The 23327-nt window shown below is 42.1% G+C and overlaps 1 protein-coding gene across 3 annotated transcripts in view; it reads right to left on the bottom strand.

The window, feature by feature from the left end:
* Nucleotides 1–14699, bottom strand: part of gpr137ba (G protein-coupled receptor 137Ba) — a 64802-nt gene extending 50103 nt beyond the window's left edge. For all 3 annotated transcript variants that reach the window (XM_060821506.1, XM_060821516.1, XM_060821514.1), the window contains exon 1: nucleotides 14252–14699. In XM_060821506.1, coding sequence (XP_060677489.1) covers nucleotides 14252–14596 — 345 coding nt within the window. In that variant the 5' untranslated portion in view covers nucleotides 14597–14699. The remainder of the gene's footprint in view (nucleotides 1–14251) is intronic.
* Between the last annotated feature and the right edge of the window lie 8628 nt (nucleotides 14700–23327).

Here is a 23327-nt window from a genome sequence, read left to right as displayed (position 1 = left end):
TGCAACTGCACAAGGTTCTGGTGAAACCATATCTGGAGTATTGTGAGCAGTTTTGGTCCACTTAGAGTCATAGACTCATAGAGATGCGCAGCATGGAAACAGACTATTCGGTCCAACCCGTCCATGCCAACTAGATATCCGAACTTAATCTAGTCACACCTGCCAGCACCTGACCCATATCCCTCCAAACCCTTCCTATTCATATACCCATCCAAATGCCTCTTAAATGTTGCAATTGTACCAGCCTCCACCACATCCTCTGGCAGCTCATTCCATACACATACCACCCTCTGCGTGAAAAGGTTGCCCCTAAGGTCTCTTTTTTATCTTTCTCCTCTCACACTAAACCTATGCCCTCTGGTTCTGGACTCCCCGACCCCAGGGAAAAGACTTTGCCTATTTACCCTACCCATGCCCCTCATAATTTTGTAAACCTCTATAAGGTCTCCCCTCAGCCTCTAACGCGTGAGGGAAAACAGCCCCAGCCTGTCCAGCCTCTCCCTGTAGCTCAAAGATATCCTTTCTTTAAGGAAAAGATATTATTTTGTGGAGGCAGTTCAGAGAAGGTTTACAAAGATGATTCCCTGATATGGAGGAATTGTCTTATGAGCACAGGGGTTAAACAGGTCTACTCACTAGCATTTAGAAGAATGAGAGGTAATCTCATTGAACTGATTAGGATTCTTAATGACTTGACAGGGTAAAGGCTTAGAGGATATTTCCCCTCATGAGAAACAGAGGGCATAGGCCTCAGGATTAAGGGAAGCAAGCAGGAATTTCTTCTCTCAGAGGGTTGTGAGTGTTTAGAACTCCTTGCCCCAGACAGCTGTGTGAGCAGAGTCCTTGTATATACTTAAGGCTGAGATAGATAGATTCTTGTTCAGTAGGGGAATCAAGGGTGATGGGAAAGGCAAGAAAGTGGATGTGAGGGGTGTTGGATCAGCTGTGATTCTATTGAATGGCAGAGCAAGGTTAAAGGGCCGAATAGCCCACTCCTGTTCCTATTTTTTATGATCTTATGGTCAAACAAGTCAAAGGAGATAAGCTTTGCACCCAGCACAGTAAGTGAAGGGAAGACTCAGACACCAGTACAGGAACTTGGTATTAATGACACAACTGCTAAGCTCATCAGAGTCAGGATCCTATCTACATAAGGAAGAGGCAAATGTCGAGTAGCGCAATGCACATCGTGACCCATTCTGCCATATTGTGAGCTGTTTTTATTTTAGAACGAGATAGGCAGGTCTTAAGAGAGTTGAAAGTAGTGTGTCATAGCTGTCACCTTTGGGGCAGGTAAGGAAGTGACATGCTTGAGTGAATGAGTAGACATTGCAGATACATGCAGTGTTAGTGGTGTCAGGGTTGGGTGGGTGAGAGCAAGGGATGAAAAATGTTGCAGGCAATGATGAGAGTGGTAGAGCACAGCCCTTGGTGGCAAGTGGGTGCAGTTGCAGAGCTAGAGTATGTGTGAGGCATTGAAGAGAAGATACTTAACCTGGTGAGATGGATAAGGTCATTAACTTTTTTCTCACACTGTTGGACGTTTCCCCAGATAGCTGAGAGTGCATTAACCCAAGTGGTAATCTCAGACCAGGCTGGTATAATCTGCATGTGATCTCCACTGCCAGTCCCCAGGGAAGAGGAAGTTCAGCCTCTGCATTACCTCATGCAGCAGGAACTCTGGGTTCCTGCCTGGAAAGTGGACAATTTTGCCAGGTTGAAGGCAAATGTCAAAAGCCATGTAGGGCAGCTCTAGACTGACAGTGTTTGACTAGGTGCACAGTGAGCTTTTAAAGATAGCACAGGCACAAGTGATGCCAGTACAATGGACATGTACTGAGTGAGGAATTATTCAGGACTGGCGCGTGATAATATGGGGCTGGAATCAGCTACGAGGGATGTTGTGGTGGAGGGCTAAATATTAGACACAGTTCTGAAGAAAAGTCATACTGGAATTTAAATGTTAACTCTGTTTCTCTCTCCAGAGATGCTGCTGGACTTGTTGAGTTTTTCCAGCACTTTCTGTTGCTATTTCAGATCTCCAGGATCAACTGTATTTTATCTCTACATTAGACTTAACAAATTGGACAATGGAATGCCTGCTATGGAAGGAATTTATCAAATCTTCATCTAACCTTGTAAACCACACAGCTGGAATTCAATGTGCAACTATCATATTTGGGGTAACTGAGTAATTGGAGAGAGGGTATTGTGACAAGTTAGTTACTCCTTTGTTTCATAACTTGTTTTCTCTGCAAAGACAGAAATTTTAAAAAAGAGGTCTTCAAGGATAGTAATATCTGGATTACTCCTGGTGCTACAAGCTAGTGAGGATGGGAAGAGGATGATAGAGCCGATGAATGATTGGCTGAGAAGCTGGTGTCTGGGAGAAGGGTTCACATTTTTGAATCATTGGAATTTCTTCTGGGGTAGAAATGACCTGTACAAGAAGGATGAATTGCACCTGCATTGGAAGGGGACTAATTTACTGGCAGGGAGATTTGCTAGAGCTGCTCAGGAGGATTTAAACTAGTAAGTTGGGAGGGGTGGGACTCAGGAAGTTAGTGAGGAAAGAGACCAGTCTGAGACTGGGACTATTGGGAAAGGCAGCAAATTAAATAGTCAGGACAGGCAAGGACAAAGCAGAGAACAAGGTAAATTAAACTGCATTGATTTCAATGTAGAAGGCCTAATAGGGAAAGCAGATGAGCTCAGGGCATGGTTAGGAACATGGGACTGGGATATCATAGTAATTACAGAAACATGGCTCAGGGATGGACAGGACTGGTAGCTTAATGTTTCAGGATACAATTGTAATAGGACGGATAGAAAGAAAGGAGGGGGAGTCGCATTTCTGATAAAGGATATTCTGAGAAATATCCTCCTGTACTTAGGGAGGATATTTCTCGGAACATATCCAGGGAAGTTATTTGGGTGGAACTGAGAAATAAGAAACCGATGATCACCTTATCGGGATGGTACTATAGACCCCCCAGTAGTCAGCAGGAAATTGAGAAACAAATTTGTCAGGAGACCTCAGTTACCTGAATAGTAGGGCGGTTATGGTAGGGGATTTTAACTTTCTGAACATAGTCTGGTACTGCCATAGTGTTAAGGGTTTAGATGGAGAGGAATTTGTTACGTGTGTACAAGAAAGTTTTCTGATTCACTATTTGGATGTACCTACTAGAGAAGGTGGAAAACCTGACCTACACTTGGGAAATAAGGCAGGGCAAGTGACTGAGGTGTCAGTGGGGAAGCACTTTGGAGCCAGTGACCATAATTCCATTAGTTTTAAATAATGATGGAAAAGGATAGACCAGATCTAAAAGTTGAAATTCTAAATTGGAGGAAGGTCAATTTTGATGGTACTAAGCAATAACTTTTAAAAGTTGATTGGGGAGAAATTAGGCCTGTTAGGCCTCTTGCATTAAAAAAGTTGAGGAGAATCCAAAGGGATTTAATAAATACATTAACGACAAAAGGGTAATTAGGGAGAGAATAGGACTCCTCAAAGATCAGCAAGGCAGCCTATGTGTAAAACTGCAGGAGATGGGGAAGATACTAAACGAGTATTTTGCATCAGTGTTTACTGTGGAGAAGGACATAGAAGATAGAGAATGTGGGGAAATAGATGATGACATCTTGAAAAATGTCCATATTACAGAGGAGTAGGTGTTGGATGTCTTGAAATACATAAAGGTAGATAAATCCCCAGGACTTGATCAGGTGTACCCTAGAACTCTGTGGGAAACTAGGGAAGTGATTGCTGGCCCCTTGCTGAGATATTTGGATCATTGATAGTGAAAGGGGAGGTGCCAGAAAATTGGAGGTTGGTTAACGTTGTGCCACTATTTAAGAAAGGTGGTAAGGACAAGCCAGGGAACTATAGACCAGTGAGCTTGACATCGATGGTGAGCAAGTTGTTGGATTCCTAAGGGACAGGATTTACATGGATTTGGTTGGGCAAAGACTGATTAGGCATAGTCAAAATGGCTTTGTGTATAGGAAATCATGGATTGCTTTTCAGACTGGAGGTCTGGGACCTGTGGTATGCCACAAAGATCGGTGCTGGGTCCATCGCTTTTCATCATTTATATAAACAATTTGAACGTGAATATAGGAGGTATAGTTAGTAAGTTTGCAGATGACACCAAAATTGGAGGTGTAGTGGACAGTGAAGAAGGCCAACTCAGAGTGCAATGGGATCTTGATCAGATGGGCCAATGGGCTGAGGAGTGGCAGATGGAGTTTAATCTAGATAAATGTGAAGTGCTGCATTTTGGAAAGGCAAATCAGGGCAGGACTTATACACTTAATGGTAAGGTCCTGGGGAGTGTTGATGAACAAAGACACTTTGGAGTGCATTCATGTATCTTTGAAAGTGAAGTCTCAGGTAGATAGGGTAGTGAAGAAGGCTTTCCTTCATTGGTCAGAGATTTAATATAGCAGGTGGGAGGTCATGTTGTGGGTGTACAGGACATTGGTTTGACCACTTTTGGAATATCGTGTGCAATTCTGGTCTCCCACCTATCGGAAGGATGTTGTGAAACATGAAAGGGTTCAGAAAAAATTTACAAGGATGTTGCCAGGTTTTGAGGGTTTGAACTATAGGGATAGGCTGAATAAGCTGGAGCTGTTTTTCCTGGAGGGTCAGAGGCTGAGGGGTGATCTTACAGAGGTTTATAAAATCATGAGGGGCATGGACAGAGAAAATAGACAAGATATTTTTCCTGGTTGGGGAAGTCCAGGTTTAGAGTGAGAGGGGAAAGATTTAAAAGGGACCTAAGGATCAACTTTTTCACACAGGGGGTGGTGCGTATATGAAATGAGCTGTCAGAGGAAGTGGTGATGATTGTTACAATTACAACATTTAAAAGGCATCTGTATGCATATACGAATAGGAAGTGTTTAGAGAGATATGGGCCAAGTGCTGGCAAATGGGACTAGATTAATTTGGGATATCTGTTCGGCATGGAAGAGTTAGACCAAAGGTTCTGTTTCCATACTGTACATCTCTATGATGCTATGAATCTATGGGACTTTCTTTCTCCTTATAACATGAAAATTTTTCATCCTGCTTGCTGTTTTTTGACTCTAAGTGTGCCAAAACAGATTTTTTAAAAAGCATTTGACGACATCTTGTCTAAACCACCCTGACGCTGACTTCAGAAGGACATCCGAGCTCAGCATGAAGTCAGCCAAGTCACTGATCTTCAAGATCTTTTTAACTATTGTTAATGTTATTTATATTCCATTTTATTTTACTTGACCTTATATTGCTTAACCTATTCTGTTGCTCGATCATTTACTTTTGTCTGAACTCTGAGTACGTCTGTGAAAGAGGAACATTTTCTTATTTTTCTGAATCATGTTAATTACAGCAATTGTTATTCTCTCCAAAAGCAAATTACTGCGGATGCTGGAATCTGAAACCAAAAGAGAAAATGCTGGAAAATCTCAGCAGGTCTGGCAGCATCTGTAAGGAGAGAAAAGAGCTGACATTTCGAGTCCAACTGACCCTTTGTCAAAGTTATTCTCTTAGAGTCATAGAGATGTACAGCATGGAAACAGACCCTTCTGTCCAACCAGATATCCCAACCCAATCTAGTCACACCTGCCAGCTCCTGGCTCATATCCCTCCGAACCCCTCCTATTCATATACCCATCCAAATGCCTCTTAAATGTTGCAATTGTACCAGCCTCCATCACATCCTCTGGCAGCTCATTCCATACATGCACCACCCTCTGTGTGAAAAGGTTGCCCCTTAGGTCTCTTTTATATCTTGTTCCTCTCACCGTAAACCTATGCCCTCTAGTTCTAGACTCCCCGGCACCAGGAAAAAGACTTTGTCTGTTTATCCTATCCATGCCCCTCATAATTTTGTAAACCTCCATAAGGTCACCCCTCAGCCTCTGACACTCCAGGGAAAACAGCCCCAGCCTGTACAGCCTCTCCCTATAGCTGAAATCCTCCAACCCTGGCAACATCCTTGTAAATCTTTTCTGAACCCTTTCAGGTTTTGCAACATCTTTCCAATAGGAAGGAGATCAGAATTGCACACAATATTCCAACAATGTCCTGTACAGCTGCAAGATGACCTCCCAACTCCTGTACTCAATACGCTGACCAATAAAGGAAAGCATACCAAACGCCTTCCTCACTATCCTATCTACCTGCGAATCCACTTTCAAGGAGCTATGAACCTGCACTCCAAGGTCTCTTTGTTCAACAACACTCCCTAGGACCCTAGCATTAAGTATATAAGGCCTGCTAAGATTTGCTTTCCCAAAATGCAGCACCTCGCATTTATCTGAATTAAACCCCATCTGCCACTTCTCAGCCCATTGGCCCATCTGGTCCAGATCCTGTTGTAATCTGAGGTAACCCTCTTCGCTGTCCACTACACCTCCAATTTTGATATCATCTGCAAACTTACTAACTGTACCTCTTATGCTCACATCCAAATCATTTATCTAAATGACAAAAAGTAGAGGACCCAGCACCGATCCTTGTGGCACTCCACTGGTCACAGGCGTCCAGTCTGAAAAACAACCCTCCTCCACCACTCTCTGTCTTCTACCTTTGAACCAGTTCTTTATCCAAATGGCTAGTTCTCCCTGTATTCCATGAGATCTAACCTTGCTAATCAGTCTCCCATGGGGAACCTTGTCGAACGCCTTACTGAAGTCCATATAGATCACATCTACTGCTCTGCCCTCATCAATCTTCTTTGTTACCTCTTCAAAAAACTCAATCAACTTTGAGAGACATTATTTCCCACGCACAAAGCCATGTTGACTATCCCTAATCAGTCCTTGCCTTTCCAAATACATGTACATCCTGTCCCTCAGGATTCCCTTAAACAACTTGCCCACCACCGAGGTCAGGCTCACCGGTCTATAGTTCCCTGGCTTGTCCTTACCACCCTTCTTAAACAGTGGCACCACTTTTGCCAACCTCCAGTCTTCCGGCACCTCACCTGTGAGTATCGATGATACAAATATCTCAGCAAGAGGCCCAGCAATCACTTCTCTAGCTTCCCACAGAGTTCTCGGGTACACCTGGTCAGGTCCTGGGGATTTATTCACCTTTAACCGTTTCAAGACATCCAGCACTTCCTCCTCTGTAATCTGGACATTTTGCAAGATTTCACCATCCATTTCCGTACAGTCTATATCTTCCGTATCCTTTTCCACAGTAAATACTGATGCAAAATATTCATTTAGTATCTCCCCCATTTTCTGTGGCTCCACATTCAGGCCGCCTTGCTAATCTTTGAGTGGCCGTATTCTCTCTCTCATTACCCTTTTGTCTTTAATATATTTGTAAAATCCCTTTGGATTCTCCTTAATTCTATTTGCCAAAGCTATCTCATGTCCCCTTTTTGCCCTCCTGATTTCCCTCTTAAGTATACTCCTACTTCCTTTTATACTCTTCTAAGGATTCACTCGACCTGTCCTGTCTATACCTGTCATATGCTTCCTTCCTTTTCTTAACGAAACCCTCAATTTCTTTAGTCATCGAGCATTCCCTATACCTACCAGCCTTCCCTTTCACCCTGACAGGAATATACTTTCTCTGGATTCTTGTTATCTCATTTCTGAAGACTTCCCATTTTCCATCCATCCCTTTACCTGCGAACATCTGCATCCAATCAGCTTTCGAAAGTTCTTGCCTAATACCGTCAAAATTGGCCTTTCTCCAATTTAGAACTTCAACTTTTAGATTTGGTCTATCCATTTTCATCACTATTTTAAAACGAATAGAATTATGGTCACTGGCCCCAATGTGCTCCCCCACTGACACCTCAGTCACCTGCCCTGCCTTATTTCCCAAGAGTAGGTCAGGTTTTGCACCTTCTCTAGTAGATACATCCACATACTGAATCAGAAAACTGTCTTGTACACACTTAAGAAATTCCTCTCCATCTAAATCTTTAATACTATGGCAGTCCCAGTCGATGTTTGGAAAGTTAAAATCCCCTACCATAACTAGCCTATTATTCTTACTGGTAGCTGAGATCTCCTTACAAGTTTGTTTCTCAATTTCCCTCTGACAATTGGGGGGTCTATAATACAATCCCAATAAGGTGATCATCCCTTTCTTATTTCTCAGTTCCACCCAAATAACTTCCCTGGATGTATTTCCGGGAATATCCTCCCTCAGCACAGCTGTGATGCTATCCCTGATCAAAAATGCCACTCCCCTTCCTCTCTTGCCCCCCCTTTCTATCCTTCCTGTAGCATTTGTATCCTGGAACATTAAGCTGCCAGTCCTGCCCATCCCTGAGTTATGTTTCTGTAATTGCTATGATATCCCATTCCCAGGTTCCTAACCATGCCCTGAGTTCATCTGCCTTCCCAGTTAGGCCCCTTGCATTGAAATAAATGCAGTTTAATTTATTAGCCCTACCTTGTCCCTGCCTGCCCTGACTGTTTGACTCACTTCTGTTCTCAGCTGTACCCATTTCAGATCAATCTCATTCCTCATTATCATCCTGGGTCCCACCCCCCACCTTATTAGTTTAAATCCTCCCATGTAGTTCTAGCAAACTTCCCTGCCAGTATATCAATCACCTTCCAATTTAGGTGCAATCCGTCCTTCTTGTACAGGTTACTTCTACCCCAAAAGAGATTCCAATGATCCAAAAATGCGAATCCTTCTCCCATACACCAGCTCCTCAGCCATACATTCATCTGCTGTATTCTCCTATTCCTGCCCTCACTAGCTTGTAGCACTGGGAGTAATCCAGATATTACTACCCTTGAGGATCTCCTTTTTAAATTTCTGCCTCACTCTCTTAATCTCCCTTCAGAATCTCAACCTTTTCCCTTCCTATGTCGTTGGTTCCAATGTGGACAATGACCTCCTGCTGGCCCCTCTCCCCCGTGAGAACATTCTGCACCCTCTCTGAGACATCCTTGATCCTGGCACCAGGGAAACAACACACCATTCTCCTTTTTCTCTGCTGGCCACAGAAATGTCTGCCTGTACCTCGGACTACAGAACCCCTAACACAATTGATGTCTTGGAAGTCGACATGCCCCTCGTTGCATTAGAGCCAGTCTTAATACCAGAAACTTGGTTGTTCGTGCAACATTCCCCTGAGAATCCATCACCCCCTACATTTTCCAAAACAGCATACTTGTTTGAAATGGGTATATCTACAAAAGACTCCTGCACTAGCTGCCTTCCTCTCTTACCATACCTCTCTAACCCATCTATTCTTCTTAAGAAACTCAAGAAACCTACCAGTGTCTTTTGTAGTGATACGTCAACAATTAAACATTCACTGAATCATGACCATAACCTTCTTATAGAAGTAAACAAAATTTAAAAATCTATTGCAGTCAAATGAGTGGAAAATTAGAAAACTACTCTTCCCGTTCTCATCTAGTCAGTTATACATGACAGCCTGGATAATGTACACAGCCTTTCTGACTCAGTGGGGACAATTTATCTACTGAACCAGGCTAATGAAGCTTGGTATTCACACTTGATTCACAAAATGAGTTAGACCACTATCAGAGTTTGTTTGGCCTGTGGGTTGTGTGGTCTCAATGTTTGTATCAAGGCTTTACCAATAAATCTCTGGTTTTATCACCTCATGTTACATGTTAAATTGGCCTAAGATGGCCATGAAAAGGGTTTCACATCAAGATAAGCTGCCCTATGGAATGTCATCTACTTTGCCAGGCTCCTTTCATCAACTGTTAAGGGTAATGTGAAATTGAGGCTAGCAACCAGGTACACAGGGACATGTGACTAAAGTTTAGGAGCTCCCGTAGGTTGTCAGTCAGGTTCTGACAAGGTTTTCATTTGGTTTCCTGTTCTGTTTTCAATAGAAATGTCAGACCAAAATTCCCAGTAATCCCTTTGCCATTGTGACATACAGCTATGTAATCAACAGTACTCAATGATATTATTTACCAGAACCACTGTTGTAAAGTGGAATTCAATGAACGTGGAATTCCCCAAGAATTGCTGCCATTAATTATTTACCTTGGAAAATCCCCAGAAGCATTTCAAGTGAAGTGAATGCTATTGCACAGACAGTCTTAAATGTGTAGCAAACAATAATGAGAAAAATGATCAGTGAACTTGCATCTGATGTTTGTTGAGGGAGCAATGTTGGTCAGGTGACCAGGAGCCCGACTCTTTTTCAAAAGGTGCCGGGGGAATTTATCTGATGGAAGAGTTCAACATTTCATTCTCAGAATAACAACTTGGACTGTTACATGCTTACTAGAATTAGTAGCCAGCTCCCGTGGCTCTAGGGGAGGTGTCCTCAAGCTGCAGAAATGATTTTCAACTTTAAGCAGCTAAACGGTTCTGCCACAGATTGCAGAAGGCTGAAAACAGAACTGAAATCACTTGACATTGGAGAAATGCCAAAACCTACTTTAAACTTCTGCTTTCTTTCCCCTAGTGATATTCCACCAAAATACATTTACCTTAAATCTGTCTTTGCAACAAGTTTTTCCTTTTAAAACCTTTTATAACTTTCTACTCAATTTACCCTAACATTATCTGCCATAATGAGAACAATCACTGATGTCTCCACATAACTGAAGTCTAACCTATCCCCTATCATTCTAATAAATCTCTTCTACACTTTCTCTGAGCTTTGTCATCCTTCCCAAAGTGCAATAGCCCAACTGGTCACAATAGTCCAGCCGAGGCACAGTTTTTTTTTTAACCCTTTTATACCATATGAGTCTGTTTATAAAACCAAAGCTCTTTAATGATTTTCACAAGCGTTTTCAACCTGTTCCACACTTACATCTTCAAGTCGTCTAATCATATTGACATACTTGTAAAAGTAAAGTCGCCATAGTCCTAGCAGATCATAGCACTACTCTTTCATTAAAAAGAGATGACCAGTGGTGGTTTAACCTGAGGGTCACCATGTTTCACATGAGGAGATATAGTTGAGAAAGAGAGTCCTTCATGGTAATCTCAGATGGTGCGGGAATTGAACCAACACTGTTGGTCTTACTCTACATTGCAAACCAGCTATCCAAACTAACTATCCTCTATACCTGACTGCAGACCCCAGCTTGCCCTTTCTATGTTAACAGCCCTTGTTGTAGCAATTGCCAATTATTTGCAGTAATGACAATGTGGGAAATTTGAATCTAGACAACATTATCGCCATAACTTTCTTGTGATATTTTCTCCTTCCATGGATCAGCTTTAGCTATTAAAGACTAGTTTTATCTAGCTACAGGGCTTTGAAAATTCTTCAACATTGTGCCTTTGCAAATTAATCTTTTTTTCTCTAAATTAGGTAGTCCTTTCTCTCATGCATACACATGCCCTTAACAAAGTGTGCTCCTCTCCACTTTACCTAAGTATAACAAATAGATTTACGGTCTGTTTACCATTGATGGCATTATTAGTGCCAGATTCCCTCTACCAGACTTCTAATATTATTCTCAGAGTACAGTGTAGGCTTCAGTCTAAACAACAGGAAGTTTGAGATTATGTTACTACAGTGAGTATAATCTGCATCTATACAGTATTTGAAATAGAGAAGTGTTCCTGCAGTTTGAGGAACTATGAAAATTTGTGAAAAGTGATAGTTATTCTTGCTTTGAGAGATTAATATTCTTCTTCTCACTGAGTCACTTCAACACTGGGAAGATCAGAGCTGTTGTCTAAGATCCAGGAGCAGGGATAGAAAATTCAGCCCCTTGACCCTGCTCTGCAATTTGATACTATCATGGCTGATCTCATTTCAGCCCCAACTCCACTTTCTTGTACATTCCTCAATAACCCATTACTGATTAAAAATCGGTCTATCTTCTCCTTAAATTATTCAGTGTCCCAGCATCCACTGCCATTGAGATAGTGCGTTTTACACCGGTTCATGACTCTTAGACGGAATTTAATTCCTCTTTATTTCTGCTACCTCAGAACCTAAAGCTAAGACCTTCAGCTTAAATTGCTTCATAGGGGGTAACATCCGCTCTACATCTACTTTGTAAATTCCCTTTAACATCTTACGTACCCCAATTGGATCACTTCTCATTCTTGTAAAATCTGCAGAGTGTAAGCCTAAACTGCTTAATTTCTCTTCCCCTGAATCAATCTGGAATAAAGCTTCTCTGATCTGCCTCCAATGCAACTACATCCCTCCTCAAGTAAGGGGACTAAAACTGTACACCAGGTGCAGTCTCACTAATGCCTTGTATTGTCGCAGCAGCAATTTCCTACATTTATACACTATTCTTTTAGCAATTTAGTGGCCTCTCCACAATTATTCTGTAGCCAACTCCATCCCCAGCTACTGTTTCTTCAACTCAGACTTCTAACAATTTCAGCATCCTATTGACCCCGGTCTAAAGTTCCAACCCCATATCCCCTAGATCGCCAGGACTACCAAAATTGTAACAGCACTCCTCTTTCATCCTGCCTTATCTCATATGCTGTTTGAAACACTCAACCATACATTTGTAATCAATGCTGTCCAGGCCAGCAACCCCTATCCTTCACCCACCATAAACTAAAACTCTCTAAATCCTACCACCTCTCCCCTCCACCCCTCTCCCCATGCCTCTGCATCCCCCATTCCTCTGAAATAACTCTGCTTCTCCAGTTCGACTTTATGTAGCATACTCACCACATCCTTCACTCTGCCATTAGTACTGTGTATTATGCCTCGGCTCTAAGTTTTAGATTCCCTCCCTAAACCTCTCAGTCTTTTTGTTTTTATGACTTAACCTTAAAACCTACCTCTTTCTGAACAAGTTTCTGGCCATCTCCTGTTAATTACGTTCCTGTGAAAATACCTTAGGCTGTTTTCTTAATTTGAAATGCTTTTTAAATACAACTTATTGTATTCCTTACCTTTATCAATTTCACAATCTACATGTCTTAATCTTTCCAATTAAAAGAAAATCCAGTTTTTAATTTTTTTAATACTGGAAATGGTTTGCAGTTAGTTACATGCAATCTTTCAAAAACCACAAACTCCTTGCCATTTTGCATCTCAGCATCAGTACGAAATATGTTGTAATCCTACAGTCCTGTGGTCACATCACACATTCTCTCCACTTACTACCTTCAGTAATCAGGAAGGTCATAGATGCAAATCTGTTTGCTTACTTTTCGGACACTTGTACTTTCACCATAACAACCAACAAAACTAATAAACTGGAGAGTCCATACCTGACAGGGTGAGGTTGGTACGAAAGCAGACCTATACGGTATATGTCAGTGGGCATCTGAATCATTGTTCACTATCCTGCTAATAAGGGCAGCTTCCAGTTGGAGACATCATGGAAAAGTGTGGAGTCAGAGAGAATATAGTGCAAGGTAACCTTCATCTGACACAAACTTAGAAAGAAGCACAGGTGAAGGACTGGAAATATTTATCAATAAATTTATAGATGATGTTTCATATTCAGAGAGTGATCTGGGCAGGTTGTCTCCTGGGTTTGTCTTCTTGACTACCTTGCAGCTTTCCCCACCCCATTTCCCTTCCAGCCTCTAGTCTTGGAAATTATCAGTTGGTGAAAGATTGCAGTTGCCGCTCATGGCATCAGCCAGGCCTTTGTGTTGGAAAATTATTGAACACCTACTCCAGAAACTTCAGAGCATAATCTAGACTGTTATTCCACTGCACTATAATGGAAGTGCCATATTTCAGATGGGATGTTAAACATATGTTCTGCATGTCCTGTCTGGCAAAAGATCCCATGGAATTATTTGCAGTCAGAAGGTTAACTCTCTTGGTGGCACTCAACCAGAATCTGGTCATTTATTTCATTGCCATTTGTGGGAGCTTCACAAATTGGCTTCATTATTTCCAACATTACTACAGTAACTGTATTTCAAAACAGCTTAATTTACTACACAGTGTTATGGAAGTGTTATGAAAGGCGCTATAAGTGCAAACTTCCTTCAGACACAAACTCATGTTGCACAAATTTTGTCAGCCTCGCAATTTAAACTGTATTCTCCGACACAGTGAGACCAGTTACACTGCTCATTGTATGCCTATTGTCTCTTGATCAGTTACAAACCTTCTCACAAACTGATTCACAGGAGCGAGACAGTTTTTGAAATGTCATGAGGAAGAGAGAAAATGTATTTGAAAAACAACTTTAATTTCTTCCCACTCAACAGACCAATTTTAGAAAACAAACCTTTAAAAACATATTTCAACAGAAAGTTGATAGGCATCCATTTTAACAACTGGCAATCTTTTGTAGACAAGAAAACAAAGACATCAGTACTCACCTGAGTGAAGTATAGATTCATCAGACTTAAGGTGAAGAACTGGAGGCAAACTGGGAAACAGTAAAGTAGCCAGAAAACAAACGGGCCAAATGAGTTAGCCAGCATAAAATCTTTGAAATAAAATGAGAAAAGGATAGTTCTGAGAGCTGCCCAGAGCAGGCAAAGGAAGAGGAATACCGTCTGGTAACTAAACCTTTTGTGTTTGTAGTGCAGAATAAGCCAGAGCTGTACATACACAAAAATAAAAAGTAATGAGTAAAAGGCAGTGTAAGCAACAGTCAACCCCAGCTTCACAAAGGCAGGGACAGCAGGCGACAGAGTTGGAAGGGGCATTTCCACATCCATTAATTTGTTCTTTGTTCTCTACAGTCTCTCCAACCATAAGGTTTGTTTCATTTCATCGGCTGAATTAAACAATTCTCAACTTCCTGCTCCTGCAACTGGAGACAGCTTGCATAAGCACATGACCAAACCAGAATGAATCATTAAATCTGAGGTTTTGTCAGCACTTGGCAGGAAACTGAAAGTTGCCCATTTCAAGGCAGTTCTAAAATACCTATGTCTGCACTTAGAATGTACTCATCTTTGGCAGAGCCACATAGGCTGGGCATCCACTGACAGTGTAAATGCACAATGGTCTAGACTCCATTCAATATGAAGCATCTTCAGTCTTGGCTAAACAAACCTTCAAACAATCCTCTTTTTGGAATAGAGAGTTGAAAAGAATTTAGATTAAATTTTGGAAATTTTTAATATCCAGGTTTTCACTTCGATTCATCCATAAAGATATAATTCAATTCCCACAATCAAATATACTACATGTGAAGTGAGTGGAAATACATCCTAATTCCACTTGATAACTGTATCACTATCAAATCCAAGTGTAATTACAATATTATCTGTCAAATTAAGAATCAAACAATGTTTTATCTCAATAGTTTCGGGAGAAATAACTTAAAAATAATTTTTCTGCCTCCCATTCTTATGTGGGTCCTGATGGTCCAAAGATCCATAGACACATGTTTAGTTCTTAAACATTATCCCTAGCTCCAGTTGGGCTAGGGATTGCCTAGTGGCATTGTCACTGGCCTGGTAATCCAGAGATTCAGGTATAATGTCCTGGAGACCTATGTTCAAATCCTGTGATGGTGGCATTTGAATTCAATAAAAAATCTGGAAATAAGAGTCCAAGACTATGAATCCATTGGTGGAAAAGCCCATTTGATTTTTTCGGGAAGGAAATTGCCATCCTTGTCTAGCCTACATGTGACTCCAGACCCACAGCAATGTGGCTGACTCTTAACTGCCCTCTGGGCAATAAACACTGGTATAGTCAATGTTGTCCTCGTCCTGTGAACTAATTTTTAAAACGTTTCCACACATTGAAATTTACTGAAAATACATGCAGTATGTATGCTCTCACAACTTCAGTTTGACCTTGATATAGCACAGTGCAATATAGCCACATGTCCACCACCACCAACACCCAACGACCCACCCCCGCACCCCATCTAAAAGAAATGTTTACTCTTCAGTGAACCCACTGCCACAAACTACCTGCCTCTTCATCGGTACAAAAAGCTAAGCTAGCCCACCTAGGTTGGCTACTTGTAACTCAGTGCTAAAGTGCCTCTGCACTAAAAAAAGACTAAGATGCAAAGACTGGCTGCCCTTTATTAGGCACTAAAGACCTTGTGCACTAAAAAAGCAGGCTAAGACATAAAAATTTAGAAAATAGGAACAGAAACAGGCCATTTTGTCCAATGATTTCACTCTGCCATTCAACATGATCATGCCACCCATCCCTATGCCCATTTCTACTCTTTCCCCATACCCCTTGACAACTTTAGCTTCTCAAAATCCACTTGTCTCTTTCTTAAATATATTCAGTGACTTTGCCTCCAGAACTGTCTGTGGTAGAGAATTCCACAGGCGCAACACCCTCTGAATGAAAAGAATCTCTTCATCTCAGTTTGAAATAGCTTACCCCATATCCTGAAACGTGACCAGTTATGCTGGACCATCCTTGCTTGTGAATCATCATCCCTGCATCCCTGCCCAGCTCTGTCAGAGTTAAACATTTTCAATCAGATCCCCTCTCATCTTTTAAACTTCAGAAAGTAAGGCCTAGTTGACCCAATCTGTCCTCATTCGACAAATCTGCCATCCTAGAAATTAACCTGATGAACATTTGCTACACTCCCTCGATGGCAAGTGTAGAAGCAGAGCAATAAAACACTTAGTTTTGTTCTGACTTCACAGAAGAAGATACAAAAGTCTTTCCAGAAGTGAACTAGCTAGATAAAAATAATATGCAAGTGTATGGGGAAAAAAGAGGAGATCGGCACTAAGTAGTGATGCTCATTTGACAAGCTGGTGCAGGCAAGGGGGCTGAATGGCCTGCTTCTGCGGCATAATACTGTCATTCTATGAAGTGCTAGGGAAGCAAGGGTCCTTTGGGAAGGAAAAATTGAAGGAAAGTAGCAAAACGAAAGGACTGGCAAAATAACTGGGATTGCAAACTGATAATCCATATCCCACTGTACTAAAGGAAGTAGCATTGGAAATAGTAGATGCAATGTTTGCCATTTTCCGAAATTCTTTAGATGTTGTAACATTCTGGGAGATTGAAGTGTCACAAATGTAACCCCATTGTTTAAAAGAGCAACAAGAGAGAATACTGGGAATCACAAACTAGTTAGCCTAATATCAGGAGTAGAGAAATTGCTGGAGTCTATTATAAACAGGATACCTGTAATTATAAAAAAACAATAAGATTACACAAAGTAAATAAGAATTTATGAATGGTAAATCATGTTTGACAAACCTGCTTGAGTTTTTGAGGATGTAACTGGTAAAATAAATGTTGAAGAACCAGTGGAGGTGGTGTGTTTGGATTCTCAGAAAGCTTTTGATTAACTCCCACATAAAAAGTCATTGTGTAAGAGCGAAGGACATGAATTGGTGGTAATTCATTGGCACAGATTGAGAATCAATTAACCACAGTTGAGCCACTTTTCCTGTTGTGCTCTTTCACCTAAAAGGAATATGTAAGTGCTACAATGCATGCATTTATTCCTTAAATATTGAACATTGCCTGTCCATTGTCATAGCTTTTGAAGAAGTAACCCAGTCTGTCACAGCTATTTCACCTCTTATACTATCGTAATTTCCTTTGTTCTGATTGAGCTTCTTAATTTTGTACTGGACTATTTTCACTTTCAATCCCAATGGAGAACCCTATCATCCTATGGTTACTTTTTCCTAAAGGACCTCTCAAAATAAGATTGTTAATTACCAAAACTAACACTAAGATAGCTTTCTGCCAAGTTGGTTTCTTAATGTATTGGTCTAAATTCTATCTTATATGCATTCCAGGAATTCATTTGCTACAGTATTAATGCAAATATGGTTTACCCAGTCTATATATAGATTAAAAATACCTATGACTACTGTAGACTCCTTGTTGCGTACATCTCCAATTTCCTGTTTAATGCTATCATCTACCTCACTATTACAGTTTGGAGACATTAAGACAACTCCCACTAATGTTTTCTGACCATTGTTGCTTCTTGGCCCCACTCAGACTGATTTGACATTTAAATTTCCTGCACCGGTGTGCTTTTTCACTATTGCATTGATTTTCTGTTTTACAAACTAATATCACTTCACCTCCTTTCCCATCTTGTCTGTCCTTACTAAAGATTGAATATCTGGAGATCCAAGATGGCGGCGATCCAGTAGGTCTGTCCGACTGGCTCTGCCCAAAAACCCAGATAAAGTGGTGTATTTGCCCTCCCTTTCTACCCACTGTGGTGCAATCCGCTGGTTCTAGACTTCTAGAATTGCTATTTATTAATTTCAGTGGATTTTTTTTCAGAGGAAAGGAAGAAAGAATGACTAAGTGATATGGGTGATGCAATTTCTGCAGTTTAACTAAGGGTTAATAAGTAAGGGCGAACTGTGAGACTGAATGTAAGTTAGCCTGGAAACAGGGAGAAACTGTTATGTCAAAAACATGGCGGTTTGTAAGCTTGAATGAAACTGACGTAAGCTGTTAATTAAAACTAGGCTGCTATGAAGCTAGGTAACCTTGGCAATAATACAATAGAAGCTCTTAAAATATTAGAAACATACAGATAACCAAGGCCTGGGATAGAGAAGCGAGAAATGCTTTAGTCAATAGAATTGTTAAAAATAATGTAATGTTTAAGAAACACGTGGCCATGATACAATAGAAGCTCTCAGAATATTAGAAACATACAGATAATCAAAGAGTTGGCAGAGAGAAGCGTGAAATGTATTAACCAATGGAATTGTTACTATCCTTTTCAGATGTAAAAATGATGTATATATATCAGTGCTGTAAAATCTTCCGTCACGATTCTTCCGAAGCTCCTTTTTTTTTGGAAGCCGCCCAAACTTGCAAGTTTGAAATAAACATCCGTTGCTCATTTGTGTGTCTCGCAGCATTTTGATTTGCCACGGGAAAAGCGGTAGCCGGAGGGGATGAGGGCTGGTGCTGTCAGCTTGGAGTTCGCCTCCTAGGACGGGACCTTGTGGACAGTCTCCCTTGAAGTCAAGGGTTAAAGGACAGTCCGCGGTCGGCAGAGTGTGGAGGCAGAACTCGGTTGATCTGAACCATAGCCCTAGTGTAGAGTAGTTAGCCGAGTGTCAGGGACTATTCTCCGGAGATTTAGAATACCTAGACAGAATTCACTTATAACATAAGGGAAAAGGACCACAAGGATCGCAACAAGCAGGGCACTCCCCTGCAGCACTGGACATGACCACAGGTGTGGCATCGGCCTCCGTGGACGCTCCCAGGGGATTACCTGTGTAGCAGAGCCTGGTCTCGCAACTCGTAAAACTCTGAGAGAAGATCGATTCAGCTATGGAGGCAATCCAGACCAGGCTGAAAACGATCTCAGCCATGTTGCAGATCGCTTGTTGCGATCCTCAGGCGTGGAGGTGGAGCAGCGGGCCACAGCTTCTGAAACCACAGTGGAATCTTCGGAGGGCCGGGTCCAGGCCCTGGAAAGGCAGGTACAGGCCTTAGTTGAGCAGGTCAACAACCTCAAAAATCTAGGCCTTTGGAAGAATATCTGCCTGATCGGCCTGTCGGAGCAGGAAGAAGAAGGCCAGCTGGTCAGCTTCTTGGAGCAATGGCTCCCGCAGTCTTTGAGCTGGAAGTCGTGGCGGACCAGGTGTGGGTCAAGTGCGCCCACCAGGTCACAGTGCGCAGGCCTGGGTCGGACCAGTGGCCCTGCCGGGTCCTAGTGTGACTCCAGCACTATAGAGATAAGCAAATGGTGCTAGGAGCTTCTAGAGCACTGGGGAAGGATCCCCAAGCTCTGATATATAATGGATCAAGAATTATGTTCTTTCAAGCCTTTTTTGCAGCCGAGATCCATGAGAGAAAGGCCTTTGATGAGGTAAAAAGGAGGCTGAGGGACTTGAATATTCAGTACTCTCTAAGATAGCTGGCAATATTACATTTCAGCCACAGAGGGTCTGTGCTTAATTTTGATTAATCAGAAAAGACAAAAGACTTCCTGGACATCTTAAAATAGACTGGCTGGCTCAAATGATATGATCAATCATGTTCGCTTTGGTTTTTTTTCTGTAGTTTGCCTGGTTTACCTGGTTTTGTTTTTCTAATGTGTGGGGAGACTCCCTTTTTCTTTTCCTTCTGTCTCTTTCTCTCTCCTCTCCCTTCCTTTTCCCCTCCTATTAGCCTTTGTTTTACTATCATTCCCTTTTCGTTTCTCTTTCTTAGTAAGGAGAGGGGGGAGCAGGGGGTGGTCGTCTTCCTTTTTTTTCACCAGGATTGTCTAGGGTCAAACAATGGCTGTGATGGGTTGACTGGCCACTTATAACTTTCTTGTTGTAAGAACCGTGTAACTTTTTTGTACTTTATTTTGTCTGCGTTTGGTGTGTGGCTCCAGCTACAAGGAGTAATGGAGGGGTTTGTGGGTAGTATGAGTGTCCCCTGTGAGCGAGGGGGAAACTTTCCTCTGAGTTGTGTTATATGTTGGCTCATTGTAGAAGTAGCTGTTAGAAGTTTTGATTTGTCAGTTTATGTAGTTGTATTTTCAAGTTTATATGAACTATTTACTGTTTTGAGTTGGGGTGTTATAAATGGGGTTCTCCTCCTTGGGAGTCACAGGTTGTTTTGGATGGCTATGGCTACCCGGTCGTTTAAATGGTGCACCTGGATCATTAAGGGGAGTCATTCACTGATTAAGAGAAAAAAGATACTTCCAAGCCTTGGGAAGGAAAGGGTTGATGTGGCCTTGCTGAAAGAAACACATTTAATCGACAAGGAGCACTTAGCAATGCAGCAGGGACGGTCCGGCCAGGTGTTTTTTTCATCCTTTAATTCAAAAAATAGAGGAGTAGCTATACTCACCCAGAAGAATCTTCAATTTCAGTTGTTAGACTAAATTAAGGATGAATGTGGGCAGTTTCTGATCCTTATAGCTTTAATACATGGAGAGGAATATGGGATCTTGAACGCATATTGCCTCCCCGGCACACCCCCTCAAATTTTTAACGGATGCGCTCTCTAGGTTGATGGCCCTTGGGGCACATCATACAATTATAGACGGAGTCTTTAGCGGACTAATTGACCTCGAGGTGGATAGGATGCCTAGGGGTCTCAGGGGTATATCCCCACAATTCAGGCAGCTGGTGGACCTGAACAGGGAGCTGGGGTTGGTGGCTATATAGAGATGTCTTCACCCTGACAGTAGGGACTTCACCTTCGTCTCCAATCCACACAAGTGCGATACTAGGATTGGCATGCTTTTTTGCCCATCGGCATTTTTGGATTCAGTGTTGTCCTGCAGAATTGGGAACGTAGCCATTTCTGATCATGCAGCAGTGTACATGGAGATTAAGGTCGACGGTGATGGGATAGGCTCGCGGCATTGGTGAATGGATCCTTTCCTCCTGAAAGATAGCAAGTTTATTGAGTATTTTTCATGGGAATTTAAAATTTTCTGGGTCATTAATTCAGGTACGGCCAGTAATCCATCAGTGCTCTGGGACACTGCCAAGGCCTATGCAAGGGATTTGATTACTTCTTACTTGGAGACTTGGAAGCAGCAGAAGGGAGAGCAGCAGTGTATGCTTGAAGCTCAGCTGAAGGCAGCTGAGACAGCATATTTTGACAAACCATCTATAATTAAGTTGCAGAGGATTACAGCCCTCAAGGCTGCTTTGAATGCTGTGCTCACCCAGACAACAAAGAGGGAGATTTCCTTTGCGAAACAGAGGTTATTTGAGTACGGTGGTAAACCAGGTAGGTATCTGGCATACTTGGCCAGGGAGTGTCCCCAATCTATCACATCCATTAGAGAGTGTGCTGGTACTATCACCTGCAATCCCAAAAAGATTAACACAGCATTCAGGAAGTTCTACACTGAGTTGTACCAGCCGGAGGATTGTGAGGACAGATTGGTGAAGATGCAGTCCTTTTTAAAGACCTTGGACCTTTTGGGTGTAACTTCAGAGCAGGCATCTCTTTTGAATGCTGCTCTGACAATCCAAGAGATACAGGAGGCGGTGAGGCAGCTCCAGGATGGTAAAGCGCCCAGCCCAGATGAATTTCAGGGTGAGTTTTATAAGGAATTTATAGACATGCTGACCGGGCCAATGTTGGATATGTACAATTACCCGTACAATCAGGACTGCCTCCCATCCTATCTGAGAGAAGCAAATATTTCTCTTACTCTCAAGAGAGGGAAAGGCCCAGAGGATTGCACTTCATAAAGGCCCATAGCATTATTAACCGTGGACTTTAAAATTTTGTCGAAAATGCTGGTGTTGAGTCTTGAGAAGGTTTTGCCCTCTATGGTAAAGGAAAGCCAGACTGGTCTTATTAGGGTTGCAGGTCCTCTAATAATATTAGGAGAGAGCTAAATATGGTCCAGATATGCCAGCAAAGGTCAATTCCAGGCTTGGTAGTCTTCCTGGATGCAGAGAAAGCATTTGACTGGGTGGAATGGCCGTACCTCTTTTATGTCCTGGAATGGTTTGACCTTGGAGGGGTTTTTGCCTGCTGGGTGATAGTGTTAAATAGTGACCGGAAAGAAGCGGTTCTCACCAATGGTATACGGTCGGACAATTTTAGTATTGGCAGAGGCAGCTGACAAGGGTGCCGCTTCTCACCGTTGCTATTTACATTGGGGATTGAGCCGTAGGCGGAGGCCATCCGGAGGGACCCAAATATAACTGCCCAGGAGGTGGGGTCAGGTAGGCATAAAATCAACCTTTACGCAGATGATGTTCTTCTCTTTCTAACTAACCCGATGATATCTGTGCCCCATTTAATACAGTTGATTAATTTATTTGGCTCCTTCCCAGGGCACGAAATCAATTTTACAAAATCAGAGACTATGCCAGTCAGAGGTCTTACTAGAGTACCTGATCTTGGGAGTGGAATCCGAGTCCCTTTCAGATGGTCACAGGGAAGTTTCTTGTATTTTATCACCCTGGCCTTCGATCAATTATATAAAGCTAACTTTTTGCAGTTGCTCGAGAAGATCAGACAGGAACTTTGGCGCTGGGAGGATCTTCTGATATTCTGGTTGGGTAGAATAGCTTTGGTTAAAATGAATGTTCTTCCTTGTTTATTATATCCCATGTGAGTGCTCCCTTTGATGTTGCCCAGGGAGGCGCTACGGGGGCTTAAAGTTGGCTCAGTTCTTTAATCTGGCATCACAGACGGCCTCTTATTAAGCTTGCTAAATTGCAGCTTTCGCAGGGGATGGAGATTGTATATTTTCCAGACTTTAAGAAAGACCAACTCAGTTCCCTACTATCCTATGTGGCTGATTGGGCTTGCCAGGACCTACAGACAATTTGGCTGGATATCAATGCCACCCATGCAAAATGTCCCCTCATTAATCTGTTGTTCATGGACAAGTTGAGGACCATTGCAGAAATCCGATTGTCCTTAACACAGTTAAAGCATAGAGAACGGTGCGACAAAGTGAGGGCAATTTACAAAAAACTTCCCCTTTTACTCCCATAGTCGGAATGCCAGGATTTCGGCTGGGATGAATAGATT

This window comes from Hemiscyllium ocellatum, chromosome 3 (assembly GCF_020745735.1).
Source record: "Hemiscyllium ocellatum isolate sHemOce1 chromosome 3, sHemOce1.pat.X.cur, whole genome shotgun sequence".
Lineage (NCBI taxonomy): Eukaryota > Metazoa > Chordata > Chondrichthyes > Orectolobiformes > Hemiscylliidae > Hemiscyllium > Hemiscyllium ocellatum.
Note: the sequence above shows the minus strand (reverse complement) of the source record. Positions and strands in the feature narration are given on the sequence as shown.